Source organism: Cherax quadricarinatus, chromosome 15 (assembly GCF_038502225.1).
Source record: "Cherax quadricarinatus isolate ZL_2023a chromosome 15, ASM3850222v1, whole genome shotgun sequence".
Lineage (NCBI taxonomy): Eukaryota > Metazoa > Arthropoda > Malacostraca > Decapoda > Parastacidae > Cherax > Cherax quadricarinatus.
Window position 1 is genome coordinate 5,711,962 of NC_091306.1, and position 17,693 is coordinate 5,729,654.

General features: G+C 37.4%; 1 protein-coding gene across 50 annotated transcripts in view; it reads right to left on the minus strand.

Annotated features, from left to right (window-relative positions):
* The window catches only part of LOC128692140 (trichohyalin), a 219,903-nt gene that overhangs the window by 41,495 nt on the left and 160,715 nt on the right, over positions 1-17,693 (minus strand). For 46 of the 50 annotated variants that reach the window (XM_053781172.2, XM_053781183.2, XM_053781167.2 and 43 more), the window contains 2 exons: positions 15,038-15,165; positions 8,837-9,112 (listed from right to left, as the gene is read on the minus strand). In XM_053781172.2, the coding sequence (XP_053637147.2) occupies positions 8,837-9,112; positions 15,038-15,165 (404 nt within the window). The remainder of the gene's footprint in view (positions 1-8,836; positions 9,113-15,037; positions 15,166-17,693) is intronic. The other 4 variants (XM_053781184.2, XM_053781212.2, XM_053781168.2 and 1 more) reach the window with 3 other exon arrangements.

The window sequence follows — 17,693 nt, forward strand, 5'->3', positions numbered from 1 at the left end:
TTATGATGTTACCAGCCAGTACAGCCATCTTCTACTTTGAAAGCTGGTTAAGCATCCTGTTCTTGATAACACTCCCAGCATCTTGGCAATAAGGCTATCATGAGTACAAGTTGTGGGGTCCATGCCCAGTTACAAGCTTGTAAGAACATGCGAGCGAGACCTGAAACACACTTGGGATACCTCGCTGCCAAGACATTAATTCAGTGTGCCATATAGAGACAAGACAACTAGAATTGAAATTAAGAGGACAGCCAGTCTGACTAGCAACAGTGGCATCCAAATCAATAGGCTGTAATTCTGCTGTAATTCAAGTGATTCACATGCACCTTCAGGGTGCTCAATATTTGGAGGAGGTTGCTAAGATGTCAATTCTATATACAATGGCACTCACTTTAAGGAAGGGAGCTGTCTAAAACAATGAGATGTGAAAGAGATTATTCTATTTAATTCAAGTCATGTTTCTTTTATTACACTGGCTGTTTCCCATATTGTAGGGTGGTCCAAAGAAAGAAACACATTCAATACCAATATTTCAATAGCCGTCTTTCTAGAAATACATGGTCATCACAATTTACTGCATTCTTTCACATTTCCAGAATTTCTATGTAATGGTCTATATTTTTACTTATTAAATGCATAAAGTAATGGGATTTACAATTTTTCATAAGATATAATCCTCTTCGGTGGGATACGGCCGGTTTGTTGAAAGAATACATTCCTCACACGAATTAACTAAAAATTAGGATTTGCCAATTGTCAAAGCCATATGAGGGTAGATTAACTGAAGATACTAGAAGGACGCAGAGTGAGATATACTTTTAAGCGTCATCTCATTTTACAAGTTACGACTCGATTCCTTTTACCCATACGTATTTTCTTTTGACGTGACAGATTGTTAAGCAACCTGAAAACAAAGAGTTCCTTATTTTTGCCTCAACTCTCAACATTAAACCTGTAAAAAAAGAGTACAGGAAGGTTTCATAAAACCTTAAAATATTGCATTTAATGCTGGATTTCTTATGACTAAGAATGATGTAAAACTATAAATTTGCATGTGAATACTCAAGACTTAAAATTAACTTTCAAGAAAAATATATTTAGGATAGGTTGAACTAATGACTGTCTAAATGAGACATACATGGCTTTCAGTACCACAGTACATAACAATGTTGCTAGCAAAGTACTTTCAGCCATTGCCATGAGATTTAATGAAACTAATATATTTGTTGCATTATAAATAAAAAGTAAAACTAATATGAGAAAATTATTAGCAAAACTCTTGAGGTTAGGACTATAGAGGGTTGACTGAAGATTACAGTATGCTTGAGGTTAGGGCCATAGAGGGCTGACTGAAGATTACAGTATGCTAACACATCCAAATGATGAAAATATAACAAAACCAAAACAAATATGAGCTGCATTATATTACAGAATAGAAGTACAATATTTAGTTTCTTCTTTAGGTTAAACAGTTGGACCAAAAGTTACCCAACTTTGGTAACACCTGGTAGGCAAGATATATCCCAGCCCATCCTAACAAAAGGTATAGCATGAAAAGGCTCATTAAACAGAGCAAGAAACAGTGATCTTTCTCTTAATAGAATACATGGTATTATCATTATACACAAGAAAAAGGAACATGTGACAGACCACTGGAGCAAAAATCCTAAAGCCACTGCATCTATGTAGGATGACACAAACTGCTCATATTCAGACAATCAAGAGCTGGATATTCAAGGAAAAATAACCACAGAAACTGTCATAGCTTCATGATTGGGAGTATCCTACCAATCTACAGTGGAACCTCAGTACACGAAGAGCTCCCTACTTGAACAACGCTCAGCACTCTACCAAACAAACATGGCCTGCCAGAACTTCACTGTAAACTATTTCGTATTTCTTTGCATTTTTGGTGTTTTTTCTATTATTTGTATAAATAAGTGTGATAGGGATTGGCAGAGAGCATGCATAGTTCCTTTGTATAAAGGCAAAGGGGATAAAAGAGAGTGCAAAAATTATAGGGGGATAAGTCTGTTGAGTGTACCTGGTAAAGTGTATGGTAGAGTTATAATTGAAAGAATTAAGAGTAAGACGGAGAATAGGATAGCAGATGAACAAGGAGGCTTTAGGAAAGGTAGGGGGTGTGTGGACCAGGTGTTTACAGTGAAACATATAAGTGAACAGTATTTAGATAAGGCTAAAGAGGTCTTTGTGGCATTTATGGATTTGGAAAAGGCGTATGATAGGGTGGATAGGGGGGCAATGTGGCAGATGTTGCAAGTGTATGGTGTAGGAGGTAGGTTACTGAAAGCAGTGAAGAGTTTTTACAAGGATAGTGAGGCTCAAGTTAGAGTATGTAGGAAAGAGGGAAATTTTTTCCCAGTAAAAGTAGGCCTTAGACAAGGATGTGTGATGTCACCGTGGTTGTTTAATATATTTATAGATGGGGTTGTAAGAGAAGTAAATGCGAGGGTCTTGGCAAGAGGCGTGGAGTTAAAAGATAAAGAATCACACACAAAGTGGGAGTTGTCACAGCTGCTCTTTGCTGATGACACTGTGCTCTTGGGAGATTCTGAAGAGAAGCTGCAGAGATTGGTGGATGAATTTGGTAGGGTATGCAAAAGAAGAAAATTAAAGGTGAATACAGGAAAGAGTAAGGTTATGAGGATAACAAAAAGATTAGGTGATGAAAGATTGAATATCAGATTGGAGGGAGAGAGTATGGAGGAGGTGAATGTATTCAGATATTTGGGAGTGGACGTGTCAGCGGATGGGTCTATGAAAGATGAGGTGAATCATAGAATTGATGAGGAAAAAAGAGTGAGTGGTGCACTTAGGAGTCTGTGGAGACAAAGAACTTTGTCCTTGGAGGCAAAGAGGGGAATGTATGAGAGTATAGTTTTACCAACGCTCTTATATGGGTGTGAAGCGTGGGTGATGAATGTTGCAGCGAGGAGAAGGCTGGAGGCAGTGGAGATGTCATGTCTGAGGGCAATGTGTGGTGTGAATATAATGCAGAGAATTCGTAGTTTGGAAGTTAGGAGGAGGTGCGGGATTACCAAAACTGTTGTCCAGAGGGCTGAGGAAGGGTTGTTGAGGTGGTTCGGACATGTAGAGAGAATGGAGCGAAACAGAATGACTTCAAGAGTGTATCAGTCTGTAGTGGAAGGAAGGCGGGGTAGGGGTCGGCCTAGGAAGGGTTGGAGGGAGGGGGTAAAGGAGGTTTTGTGTGCGAGGGGCTTGGACTTCCAGCAGGCATGCGTGAGCGTGTTTGATAGGAGTGAATGGAGACAAATGGTTTTTAATACTTGACGTGCTGTTGGAGTGTGAGCAAAGTAACATTTATGAAGGGATTCAGGGAAACCGGCAGGCCGGACTTGAGTCCTGGAGATGGGAAGTACAGTGCCTGCACTCTGAAGGAGGGGTGTTAATGTTGCAGTTTAAAAACTGTAGTGTAAAGCACCCTTCTGGCAAGACAGTGATGGAGTGAATGATGGTGAAAGTTTTTCTTTTTCGGGCCACCCTGCCTTGGTGGGAATCGGCCAGTGTGATAATAAAAAAAAATAAGTGTGAGCAGGGTAATATTTATTGAAGGGATTCAGGGAAACTGGTTATTTTTATATAGACAGACTTGAGTCTTGGAAATGGGAAGTACAATGCCTGCACTCTAAAGGAGGGGGTTGGGGGTATTGGCAGTTTGGAGGGATACGCTGTGTATCTTTATACGTATATGCTTCTAGAATGTTGTGTTCCGAGTCTAGACTGTTGTGTTCTGAGCACCTCTGCAAAAACAGTGATTATGTGTGAGTGAGGTGAAAGTGTTGAATGATGATGAAAGTATTTTCTTCTTGGGGATTTTCTTTCTTTTTGGGTCATCCTGCCTCGGTGGGAGACGGCCGACTTGTTAAAAAAAGAGAGTCACCATGGGGCCTGCGAAGTTTAGTGATAACAACCAACCAAAAAGAAAATTAGTTGGGAAGAATTTGCCCGATACTCGAATGGATCGGCACCAAACCAACAGCCTTCTGGAATGAGTTAAGTTCGCCTACTGAGGTTCCACTGTACAGTGTAAGTGACATGGAAATGTGGGGTGACCATGGAAGAAACGTAAGTCTAGCCTAACAACACTAATTCCAAGTGAAAAAAAAAATCTATCATTTGGAGTACAATATCAAAAATGTGAGAAGCTTCAACAGATTTGTGGCAGTAATTTATTTCCACAATAACAGCAAATTTAAGTTAACAAGACTGCTTGGTTGTATTAAGGTTAATCCTTCTATAAAACAGAATACTGTTATAAAGCTCATGTTTCAGGAAGAAAGGCTGTACCGAAACTACAGAAATGAGACAAACTTAATGAAACACAAGAACAATGAATCCAGGTATGTGGTCCAAACCACCACATTTTTACTGCATATAGAACAGACCAGAACTTGTTGCTGTAGCTTTTCATATCCCTCATCTAATGGAATTTTAGAAATAATACAGTCACTACTACTATAAGGTTTACAAAATAGGAAAGCAAAAGTAGAAGACACTTTACCTATTCAGAAAAATTATTTGGAATCAAATTAGTGGTGTCATGCTTTTGCTTAACACTTCATGAAGTAAAAAGAATAAATCAGTGAAGTAAACAATAACATTGAATAAATTATACAGGTTATTAACTTGCTTCTATAATTAACAATCAACCCTTTGTACTGTATATATTATTTCAAATAATTTTCTATACAAAATGAAGCCTTATTAAAAGACTGATGAAATTAATCTAAAAAAAAAAAAAAAAAATAATCCATTTAAAGACATTACTAAAAGCATTCTCCACTCATGAATGGTTAATAATGTTCAGCAAAGCCCCAGGCAAACAGCAATCATCCAGCATGTCGTAGTTTCAGGATAAACACCCGTGTTTGCTAGTTCACACGTATAAGCTAATTCCCATAGATCTCACACCATTACAGTTCCATACTAACTATAAAAGGGGTGACGTTTTGCAGCTGAAGGTAGACATCTAGTGTGGTATCTTCTTGCAAGTGTTGATCTCGTGTATGGGTATGGTAAATGAGAATGGAATGCAAAGAGGGACAGCGACCAAAACAAAGTATGTGTGCAAGAGAATTAAAATCTATCATAAGGATGGGCATTAGAAAAAAGGACGGGATGGTGGGCTTTTACTTCCCTCTTGCAATAAAAATGATTACATCATTTTATATATATTTATTGCTGTGAATATTACCTCTGTTATTTCAAAATTTTACATGAAACCCAACTAGCACAGAAAAAAAAAATGATAAAGAAAAAAGTAAAAAGACAAAAATTTGATTAAAATAAAGCAGTATCCGTTATGAATAATTTAAAGTGCTTGAGATGAGTTGGATAAACTGAATTGTTTTATGCAGCATTCCAAGAATGCAATTGATTAAGGTCCTCACTAATAAGTCCAAAGCAGCTCTATTGTTAGATCATTGCAATGTTAGGCCACAAACATGATATACGACAATATGTCCTGGAGTTGATACTGGTATTACGCTGGTGTGTAGTTGAATTATTATTAATTTTTCTAGAGATTTTCAAATGATTATCTTAATGGTATATAATAGTGATAAGTTACAGTTAAAGACACTTGAGTAAGCACTTGGAACATTGTATTATGATATCTTTCAGTCCTGGGGCTTTGTAAACAAAAATGGTACGACCAAAATGCATCCATAATAAATGTCATAGGTGTTTGCTCATGCTATTAACTTAAATTATACACATGATTAGCAGATGCTGGGTGCATTCTTCCATTTTGTCTTTGATTTACTCTTAATTAATGATATAATAATGGTACACTATAGTACAATATTTTTGTTATTAGAAAAGATAAATGACAATACTAGATTTAAAACTCACGCTCAAAATAAATTCTAACAAGTAAGCTTGATTTAAGGCAACTGGTACATGTTAATTAAGCCTTGCTCTAAAATCACACGTTTTAAGTAATGGACAATGCGTTTTAAATTACTGAATCTTACCTATGTTAAGATAACATTATCGATTCAGATAAACAGGATGCATGACCAGACTAATTACAAATAATTTACTATTAATTAAATCTGAAGTGACTTTCTGCTTTACAAAGTTAATCTCATATATATATATATATATAAGGCATCTTTGAGATGTTGGGTTAAATATTAAATTCACTTTTGCTGACGCTTTCAAAACAGATACTGATAGCTTTCCTATTTTCTCTTCTGACAATACTGACCACATCATCATGTTCATTCTGTTTAGAACTAACTTGGATAGTTTTAAACAAGGTACTATGAAAATTCACTATACTGCATATAGTACACTATGGAAATTACTCTAGAATACGAAGTACACAGTACTCACGTGACAATACTCATCCCAGGTTCAGTTTACTGAACTGATACCTAGCCTGTCACTTATATGTTTGTCACCATCATATACTTTTTCTACTATACAGTGCAGATACAACAGCTTCAGTGAGATAACAGATGTAGAACATACTATCAAAACTCTACCATTCTACTCACTGTATGCCATGAAAATGTAATCTGTGAAAATTTGATTTTTTAATCAATATTTTTACATGTACAGTAGTTCATACTGATAGATTTTAATGAAAAGTTATAAAAAAAATACCAATATATATAAGAATAACTTTGTTTATTGAAAGTTCTTCTAAAATCAGGGTGTCATTTCACAAGATTTGGGTAGGGGAGATGCAGACAATGTACAAAAGGCTTGCTTGCATTATTTTTCAATATTCTTAGGGAATACAAAGGGGCAGCACCAGGGAAGGTTTGGGAGGCTTCAGCCCCCCCCCCCAAAAAAAAAAATCCATCCCCCCCAAATAAAAATAGTAATAATTAATAATAACACTGCTTCAAAATAAAATCTAGCTTCCCTTCCAACCAGATAACAAATTCTAAGCCACCCTTAGTATAAAAATTCTGGTGCTGCCCCTGGTAATATACCAAAAATCAGAGGTGCAATTTCACAAAAAGTTTGGGAAGGGGAAATGAAAAGAAGGCACTCAAGGCTTGGGAAATAGGGAAGGACATGAGACAAAGGTGGGAGGGGCTCTTCTCCAAAATACAATGCTTGCATCCCTTCCTTCCCCCCAAAATTATGCCCATGCTTATATGGTATTTAATACAATATTATACAGAAAATCATAAATTAACTGATGGTGAAAGTCAATTTTATTCTAAAAACATTGGCCACTTCTCACTAAGGTAGGTTGACCCACAAAAGGAAATCATCATCATTCATTCATTCCCTAGCCATTATTCCAGAAATGTAAAGGCATTAAAAATTAAATGATCCACTGACCAATAACATCCCAATCCATCCTTCAATGTACGGGCACTGTACTTTCCCACTCTTAGAATTCAAAGCCAACTTAATGATTTACCTGAATTCCTTGATAAATGCTCCCTGACACACATTCCAACAAAATTGTCCTACCCTAAAAAAATAATAATAATAATACACATCTGCTAGATGTTCAAGCCTCTGCTTCTACAAACCTTCACACCCTTGCTGGAACATTCCTTGCACTTCCTTCTATCCATTCCAAATTTATACAACCAGTTGTTCAACTTATCTTGCTTCACCCTTTCTAAGTAATCATATCTAATCAACAACCTCTCTTCTGCTCCCTGAATTTCTTTTATACCACCACACATATAATTTCTTCAATCCTTTTCCGTGTATAATATTCATATAGCTCAGTCAACCCTAACAAGATCTCTCCACTGTGTCCAGCCTCCTCCTCCTTCTCACTATAATATTTAAAGACCATGTCTTACACCCATACCAGTGTTGGCATCACTACACTCTAGTACATTACCCCAGTCTACACCCACTGATCAACACATTTTTTTTTTCCATATTCAACTACCTTCTTTTCCTCATCTATTCTATTTTTCAACTTGTCTTTCATAAACCTACTTGCCGACACTTTCACTCCCAAAAATCTCAATACGCTTCTTTCAGTATCCAGTTGTTAACTTAAAAAAAAAAAAAAAAAAAAAGTGTGTGGCCTGAAGTAGATTAGCTAACATGGTCATCATGGAAGATGTTCCACCAATGGCTACTTTCTCACAACATTCATATACCTAGTACCCTTTTGTGATCTCACAGCAGCTCATTAATATTAAATTTAATTTGCTCTTTTATTATTTCATTTTATATCCATAGCATGCTCTTTTTCATTACTCTGTGATGTCCAGATCTAAACTCACTGTTTACCCCTGTAATCAGTATATGAGAGCTAGTTCAGCATGAAGGTTACTTCCTTAATTACTTTGGCCATGGCTACCCAGTCTTCAGCATTCACTGAAAGGACAGGGTTAGTTAGGGAATGACAAAGATGTTTCTACATTTGCCACTTCACCATGAATGTAAGAAAAATCCAAAAAGACACTGAGCTGATAATGATGATAAACAATTTTGATGATGACAGTGAAGATGCAAATGATATATATCATGTCAAATTAAAATCTCTGGTACTGTAACAATAATGAATTCTAATAATATTGTAGCATCTGGGATTGTAAATATTAATAATTATACTCAATCTCAGGGATATGACATACAAAGAGACCTAAACACACTGTTGATTGGTTCTGTAGTGGTGTGGGATAACCAGACTGACTAGTACAGGGCACTTTTACAGCTGGAATTGACATGGGTTACAACACGAGACAGGTCCTAAAGACAGAATTACAGTCACAAGGACAAAACAGTCTATAAGCTACAGAATGCATAGGAGTCTGAGTTTGATGGGTTGTATAATAAACAACCGTGAAAGAATTACCCGAAGCCTGCACACCGCACAGTTAATTGCCATGCAACGTTTGGGCAAATGCGCCTTAACTAGATCTTCATCAACCTTGTCCGCACTATCACGTGGAGGTGTGAAGCGGAAAACTTTCCTCCGCTTCTTTTCTTCTTGTTTGACACGTTCCTCATAGGTGGCAAAGAACTTAAAGCGGTTGACAAGAGAAGAATTTTCAATGGACACTTCATCATCGTTGCCATCCTGTGATTGTTCACCATGCACCTGCGAAGTGAAATTGCGAATGCGCTTGCCCTGCAACACACCAGCAACACTGACTGGTTAGATCTGCTGCCTGCTCCGCTGTGTCCAGTGTGTGTGTTTTGCTGGGAGACTTAATATTTATAATTAATGTACTAAGATTTAATACAAAAATCTACAAAGCTAATTTTATTCTACAGTCAAGCTTTTAATACTAGACAGAAGAAAAAAGTGAAACAGTCAAACTTTGCCTTCATATTCCCTTAATTTTCGAATCATAAATTTTATTAACTATAAACTTCAATACAAACCAGTTTTTTTTATACTAATAGGAGCTTTATAGAGTGCCTGTTGGATCTTGCAGCTCTCCATGAAGAACTCGAAGAAACTGCAGCACTCATTTCTCAGTCTTCAAGAACCTCAAGGAACTAGTAAATGAACTTAACATTTATGGCTCTCCTGGTGAAAGATGAGATTACCTTGTCCTTAACTTCACTAATCAACTAAGTCATAATTGATGAGGGCATTGTCATTCCTCTGCATCCAACACTTATCAGGCACTTTTAAATATTTCCCATCCATATCCAGCACTATCTATGAATGTCAGTATGTCTTAATAACATGTACACACTTAATGCCTTTTGCTCACCTATAAAAATCTTCAAGCGTGTCAAAAGAATTACAAAAACTGCATCTGTTAAATGCAAACTGTGATTCTCCACTCAAACTTACGAAGGAGTTAATAATCAACTAATTACCAATAAAATGGTAACCAAATGCTCTGACCTATAAATGTCAACTTGACTTTCTGAACCCTAACCATTCTATTTAGCAATGACTATTCTCACCACTAGCAGTATCTCAAGAAAACATGTTTCAATTTGCCTCCATGTTTGAAATACTGAATTTTCAACACTTGACTGAAGAAGTTAACTTACAACTCCTTGTAAGCAACCCAACTCATGTAACCAGCCAACTCTAAATTCAGTCAGTGTTCTTGGCATAAAGAAGAGCACCACATAGTGGCAAGTTTTTATTATTTGCTAAAAGTTCATCAGTTTGGAGCCAACTGCCAAATGGTGTCACTAAAATGAACACTTTAGTTAACTTTAAAAATAAGTTAGGCAAATATATGAGCGAGATTACATAAAAATGAGTAAGGCCTACTCAGAATTGGCTAGAAAGCCTATTACAGTGCTCCTCTATTGCAAGAAAAATTAGAAAAGATTAATACACTCACTGCAACAGGAACAGAGGAAAGAAGGAAAAGAGTTCAGCTGGGTTGGTGAAGTCAGGTCAGGTGAGTCATAGTGTTAAGTAGCCTGCCTCACCAATTTGACACAAATCAAGGACACCGGACCACGGTTTTCCTGGCCCTTTCCCTCTCATGACAGAGTATACATATTTGTATGTATATATTTTATTTCAATATTTACAATAGATGCCTCTCTTCACATCTTCTTTTGGAAATGTTTGGTCTATGCCCAGTTTTCTTTTATCCTGAGTTTTGAAGAAATGTGTATAAATACAAGAATCCATCTAAATTTCATGCAATTTCAAACTTCCATATTCCTCCAACTTACAACAACTTTTCAAATACTGTAAACAATCTGAGCTACATGAGAAGTATCTGCTATCTTTAATTCTCATAAGCAGATGGATATGGCACTGAGGTATAAAGTAAATTATTTATCTGATGCTTTGCTTTGTTGTAACAGGGAAAAATTAAAGAATCTTTAAAACAATATGCCAGGTTGCATTCAAACTACCTTACAAAACTGCACAAAATCAAAGCACTTGTATCTTAAATGAACATAAGAAAGGAGGAACACTGCAGCAGGCCCGTTGGCCCATACCAGGCAGGTCCTTTACAATTCATCCCACTAACAAAACATTTGACCAACCCAATTTTCAATGCTACCCAAGAAATAAGCAAAGTTTGACTGTATGATCTTTTTGTTAATTTATTATAAAGAAAAAGTGACCAGAAGACAGCTCCTCAGGATAAACCTGTCAAAAACTGTTGCAAAATTACTATATACTACTGAGAAAGTGAAAGCAGGGAAGAAAGATCATATCATTAATGTCATCCAAATTTATGAAAAAATCAGTAAAACAAAGAAAATATTCAATATCAAAAAACATTAATTTACACTTTTAACATTTATAGAGGAAGATATAATATATGAGACGTTTGTATAGTGTAAAGGCAAAATAAAGAATCACTTGAAATTTCTTTAGCATCATTGATAATATGAAAATAGGGATAAATGATTACTTTGATTACTGGTCCACAGCAATGAGAGGAATTTTCAAGTATAAGACTAGCTATATATCAATATGAATAAGAGACATCAAAACTGCTTAATTTTAATACAGCTATCAATTAAATCAATGAAAAGTTAGAACTTAATATCTATTGCTACGAAGATAGTAATGGGCTTGGCAAGAAATAGGTTTGTTTTAAACCTTTTTTGATTATTCTTAATCATTGTCTTTGGAAATTCAAATAATACAGTCGAAGTCTACTGGCTCCTTGGAGAAAGTCCCATATACTTTCATTCCAAGACAAATCAGTAGTGATTTATTTGGTTGGTAAGATCTCCACTTAAATACATGTGCTGTACAAGAATGTTGTTGTATGACTTGGCTTAGACACTGTATTACCCCTCAAGAGAACTCATGGCTTGCTGCTTCAATTAAGAGAAGAAAAAGAGAGTGAGCGAGTGAGAAAGACTAAGAAAGTAAGAGGGAGATAGTAAGAGAGAGAGAGACAAAGTAAGAGTGTGAGTGTTAGCGAGTGTGAGTGTTAGCGTGTGTGAGTGTTAGCGTGTGTGAGTGTTAGCGTGTGTGAGTGTTAGCGTGTGTGTGAGCATGAGCATGTGTGTGTGTGTGAGCATGTGTGTGAGTATGTGTGTGTGTGAGCGTGTGTGTGAGTGTGAGCGTGTGAGTGTGAGCGTGTGTGTGAGCGTGTGTGTGAGCGTGTGTGTGAGCGTGTGTGTGAGCGTGTGTGTGAGCGTGTGTGTGAGCGTGTGTGTGAGCGTGTGTGTGAGTGTGAGCGTGTGTGTGTGTGTGTGTGTGTGTGTGTGTGTGTGTTAGTTGTGTGTGTGTGTGTGTTAGTTGTGTGTGTGTGTGTGTTAGTTGTGTGTGTGTGTGTGTGTTAGTTGTGTGTGTGTGTGTGTGTGTGTGTGTGTGTGTGTGTGTGTGTGTGTGTGTGTGTGTACTCACCTAATTGTGGTTGCAGGGGTCGAGACTCAGCTCCTGGCCCCGCCTCTTCACTGACCACTACTGGGTCCTCCCTCTCCCTGCTCCATGAGCTTTATCATCCCTCGTCTTAAAACTATATATGGTTCCTGCCTCCACTACATTGCTTGCCAGACTATTCCTCTTCCTAACAACTCTGGCTGAAGAAATACTTCCTAACATGTGTGTGTGTGTACACACATCAGCATGTGCACATGCGTACTAACCTATTTGTGTCTGCAGGGGTTGAGACATAGCTCCTGGCCCTGCCTCTTCACTGATCGTTAATAGGTTCTTTCTCTCCCTGCTCCATGAGCTTGATCATATCTTGTCTTAAAACTATGTATGGTTTCTGCCTCCACTACATCACTTATTAGACTATTCCACTTCCTGACAACTCTATGATTGTGTGTGTGTGTGTGCACGCACACATGAGCATGTGCATTGTGTGCAAACATGCATATGTACATGTGCATGCACACACATTTAAATCATCTACAGCAGCTGTATCAAAACAGTTGAAAGAGTAAATACATCAATTACAGCCTTGCCTAGCTATTTTCTAAGTGAGTGAGCTTCCGGCACTTGGTGTAGCATACATTACTCTATAATCATGTAATTCCTTGCCACCTTTTTACCCAAGCCACATTTAAATAAATGTTTCATTACTCTATGTTTATCTTTTCAGATGTTCCAAAATTATACACTACAAGAGTGCACGATGTATATCTAAGTGAAGTTAAACTGATTAAATTGTCTCCACACTGAGTACATCCAAAGAAATGGCATTTAATGCACCAAGTACTTTATCAATTTTATATATATGCATACAGTATAATTAGAAAAGGAAAACTACTATAGTGAGCTGTTAATATACATTTTCCTATTTTTATGTGAATACCCAAGACTTTATGTATGGTATTATATCTCCAGAAAGTTCCTGGTGTAAGTATGGATGGCTCGGCAGAGTTCGACTATACCAAAAAATGAAATCTCTTAATTGGAAAGCATTTTATTTTAACTAAACATTGTTTTAGAGAATAAAAGCAATACATGTATATCAAGTGCATGTGTGACAGTATAGAATAAGTCTTCAAGCTCCTTTGAATTTTAAACCAAGAAGATTATCATCATTATATTTTTAGGTGCAGGTGGATTCGTCTGATATTATAATCACAGCTGAAACTGTTGCAAGAGCATCATGTGCAATACTGTTTTAACCCTTTCAGGGTTTCAGCTGTACTAGTACGGCTTACGAGCCAGGGCTTTTGACGTACTAGTACGCCTAAATTCTAGCGCCCTCAAATCTAATGAGAGAAGCTGGTAGGCCTACATATGAAAGAATGTGTCTATGTGGTCAGTGTGCACGGTATAAAAAAAAAATCCTGCAGCACGCAGTGCGTAATGAGAAAAAAAAAACTTTGACCGTGTTTTTGGATTAAAACAGCGACTTTGCACTATATTTTCGTATGGTACTTATTGTTGTATTCTAGTTTTCCTGGTCTCATTTCATAGAATGGAAGACATATTATAGAAATTGAGATGACTGACTGGTTTTACAAAGAAAAGTACCTTGAAATTGAGCTCAAAGTAGCAGAAATGTTCGATTTTTACCAAAGTTCAAAAGTAAACAAATCATGCTATGCGTCCAATACACGTCGACTGGTGAGTCTAATATTCTTTCACAAGTGCGCTGATATTATTTATACCATTTCTACACCAATGCAGTAGTCTGCGTAACAGTAAATCTTCTATTTTTTTGTCAGAATAAAAATTGAAAGTGGAAAGCAAAAGAATGTAAGAGGGGCATGGGGATGTGACTAATGAACAGAGGAAATGTTATTTTAGTGCCAGGAATGTCTTTCTTGTTTATTCTGGACCCTATTCGGAAATTGGCATCTTTTGAAATGTGTGTGAAATTGGCAAAATTGCTAAATTCTGACCATTGTATTGGATAGTTGAAATCGGTAAATGGGTGGTTTCTTGTACTCATTCGATAGAAAAAATTGAGTTCTAGTGAAATAGTTATGATTTTTGCCAACAACTGGAATTGGCCGAAAATAGGGCTCAAAGTGGGCAAAATTGCCGATGCGTAAACATCGTCGAGACCGCTAACTTCGTGAGAACATAATTCCGTAAGTTTTCCATCAAATTTCATACTTTTGGTGTCATTATGATCAGGAAAAGATTCTTTAACTTTTCATAAGAATTTTTTTTTTTTTTTTTTTTTTCTTAAATTTGGCCGACCCTGAGAACAAGTCTCTGAGAGGGCCTGTTGACCCTGAAAGGGTTAAACAGACAAATCAACATGATAAATGGTGAAATATTTAAAAAGTAACAAGAATCAGTTATTCCTCATGATGTTACAGAGATTATAATAATAATAATATTATTATTATTATTATCATTATTATTTTATTCATGGGGAAGTATTAAACTCAGGGATCATACAGCACCTAGTGAATGGAAGGTAATCAAGTTGGATCCAAGGAAAGGGAGGGTATTTTCAGTTCCTTGGCTCAAGAGCCCTTCACCAGCATCAAGGCACTTCTCTTGAAGGGACAGAGAATAAAAATGTCTTGCCAAACCCATATAAAGTTACTCATGAGTGCTTGAGGTTCTTTTATGAACCATTATCAAGTACCCAATGTCTTTCATGCAGTAAGATCAGGTAAAGTTCATTAAGTCCGATATATGTGTACAAGTTGTAGGCAAGAAATACAGGAGATAACTTACTTCTCGTGATAACCTATTTTCCTTTCTTGCTTGTGCAGAGGAACGTGGCCGCATTACTACCTCACTGCCTTCTTCTGACACAGCTGAGTCTATCTTCTTGAATAAGTTACGAGCTTTGCTAGCTGTCTCTGTAATGATATCATTATTGTACATGTATAACAATCATGGCACTGTATGTTTTATGAAATGAAACTTATTTAAAGTTTTCTAACTTCAGAGTGTGGCAAAAAATGTATTCTATTAATTAATATATCCATGCATAGTATATCTCTTTACTAATAACATAATTCTTTTGGAGGATTCTGAAGACAAAGTGCAAAGGTTGATAGACAAATTCAGGAAGATATGTAAAAGAAGGAAATTAAAAGTGAACATAGAAAAGAGCAAAGTGATGAGTACAAAATGTCTAGGCACTGACAGACTGAATATCATATTAGAAGGAGTATGAAGGAGGTGGATGTATTTTAGATATCTGGGAGCAGACATGTCAGTAGATGGGTCTATGAAAGACAAGGTGAACCAGAGAACAGATGCAAGGAAAAAAAACATGGGTAGTGTGTTGAAGCATCTGTAGAATGATAGTTAATGAAAACAAAAAAACAGAATGTATCATAATACAGTAGTACCAACATTTTATATGGGTGTGAGGCATGGGTTTTTAATATTACAGTGAGGTTAGAGGCAGTGGAGATGTCATGTTTGAGAGCAATGCATAGTGAGAGGTAACCAAGGGTATAATTCAAAGGGCTTAGGAGGGGTTGTTGAAGTGGTTTGGTCATGTAGAAAGGGTGGAGAGGAAGAGGATGATGAAGAGGGTATATAAATCTGGGGGTGGAAGGTACGAGGGGAAAAGGGTCATCCCAGGACCAATTGAAGGAACTTGAGCATCCAGTAGGTTTGTGAGTGTTAGATCAGAGTGAATGGAAACAAGTGATTTTTGTAGGTAAATGGTTCAGAAAACCGACAAGTGGTTATTAATAGATGTATTGAAGTATGAGCAAGGTAACTTTTACAAAGGGATTCAGGGAAACCATTTAGCTGGACGTAAGTCCTGGAGGTGGGAAAGGCACTCTGCAGGAAAGGTGGAGATGTTGCAACTGGAGAGTAATCTGAATTGTGAAATCAGCACACTTCTGGAAAGACAGTGATTGAAGGAATAATGATATAATGTGTTTTCTTCTTTGGATCACCCTGCTTTGGTGGGAGATGACCACTGAGTTAAATAGGCTTCAACAACAGTTGAAGATAAAGCAATCAATCCCTCAGTCTTGAAAAACTATAGATAGAAGACAGTAGAAGATGAGATAATGAGTCCTTTATCCTGGAAACTGAGGCACACTAATTGTAGTGAGTAATTACAATACCTTACACCAGTAAATACTTAATAGGGTTAATATTTACACTTTTCCAGGGAAAAGTGGAGCAGAATTCTTCCTCCGTAAGCCCTGTAAGAGGCGACTAAAATGCCAGGAGCAAGGGGCTAATAACTCCTTCTCCTGTATACATTACTAAACTTAAAAAGAGAAACTTTTGTTTTTCTTTCTGGGCCACCCTGCTTCGGTGGGATACGGCCAGTTTGTTGAAAGAAGAATTTACACTCTTCTGAGTCACAAGACATTTCTAAATTTTCTATATTTCTATAAGCATTTCCATCCTCTGTACAGTGGAACCCTGGTTTTCGTTTGCCCTAGTTTTCGTCGAATGTGGTTTTTGATGACTTTTTTCGTCAAAATTTTGTCTCGGTTTTCATTCATCACCTCGGTTTTCATTGAGCTGACAGTGGTCTGCTGTACCCAACGTGTCCGACCATGCCCACACAAAGCATCCCACATGTTCTGAGTCAGTCTGGCTTTGTTTCTCGTCGGTAGAGGGTGGTAGTGATGGTTGTAGAAGGTGGTAGTGATGGTGGTAGTGGTTGTGATGGTGGTAGTGATTGTGGTAGAGGGTGGTAGAGAGTGGTAGTGATGGTAGAGGGTGGTAGAGGGTTGTAGTGATGGTGGTAGAGGGTGGTAGTAATGGTGGTAGAGGGTGGTAGTGATGGTGGTAGAGGGTGGTAGTGATGGTGGTAGAGGGTGGTAGTGATGGTGGTAGAGGGTGGTAGTGATGGTGGTAGAGGGTGGTAGTGATGGTGGTAGAGGGTGGTAGTGATGGTGGTAGAGGGTGGTAGTGATGGTGGTAGAGGGTGGTAGTGATGGTGGTAGAGGGTGGCAGTGATGGTGGTACAGGGTGGTAGTGATGGTGGTACAGGGTGGTAGTGATGGCGGTACAGGGTGGTAGTGATGGTGGTAGTGATGGTGGTACAGGGTGGTAGTGATGGTGGTACAGGGTGGTAGTGATGGTGGTACAGGGTGGTAGTGATGGTGGTACAGGGTGATAGTGATGGTGGTACAGGATGGTAGTGATGGTGATACAGGGTGGTAGAGATAACCTCTCTTCCCTCTTCGCCATTTTCCATATGCCAACAAGTCTTCAATAAAGGTAAAAGTGATGTTAACCCCTTGACTATCACAACCCCAAATCCTGAGGTGTCTCCTGGTGTCGCAAAAAAAAAAAAAAAAAAAAAAAAAAAAAAAAAAAAAAAAAAAAAGTTTTTCTTATGAAATGATAAAAAAAAAAGTTTTTCTTATGAAATGATAGAGAATATTTTCCCAATGGT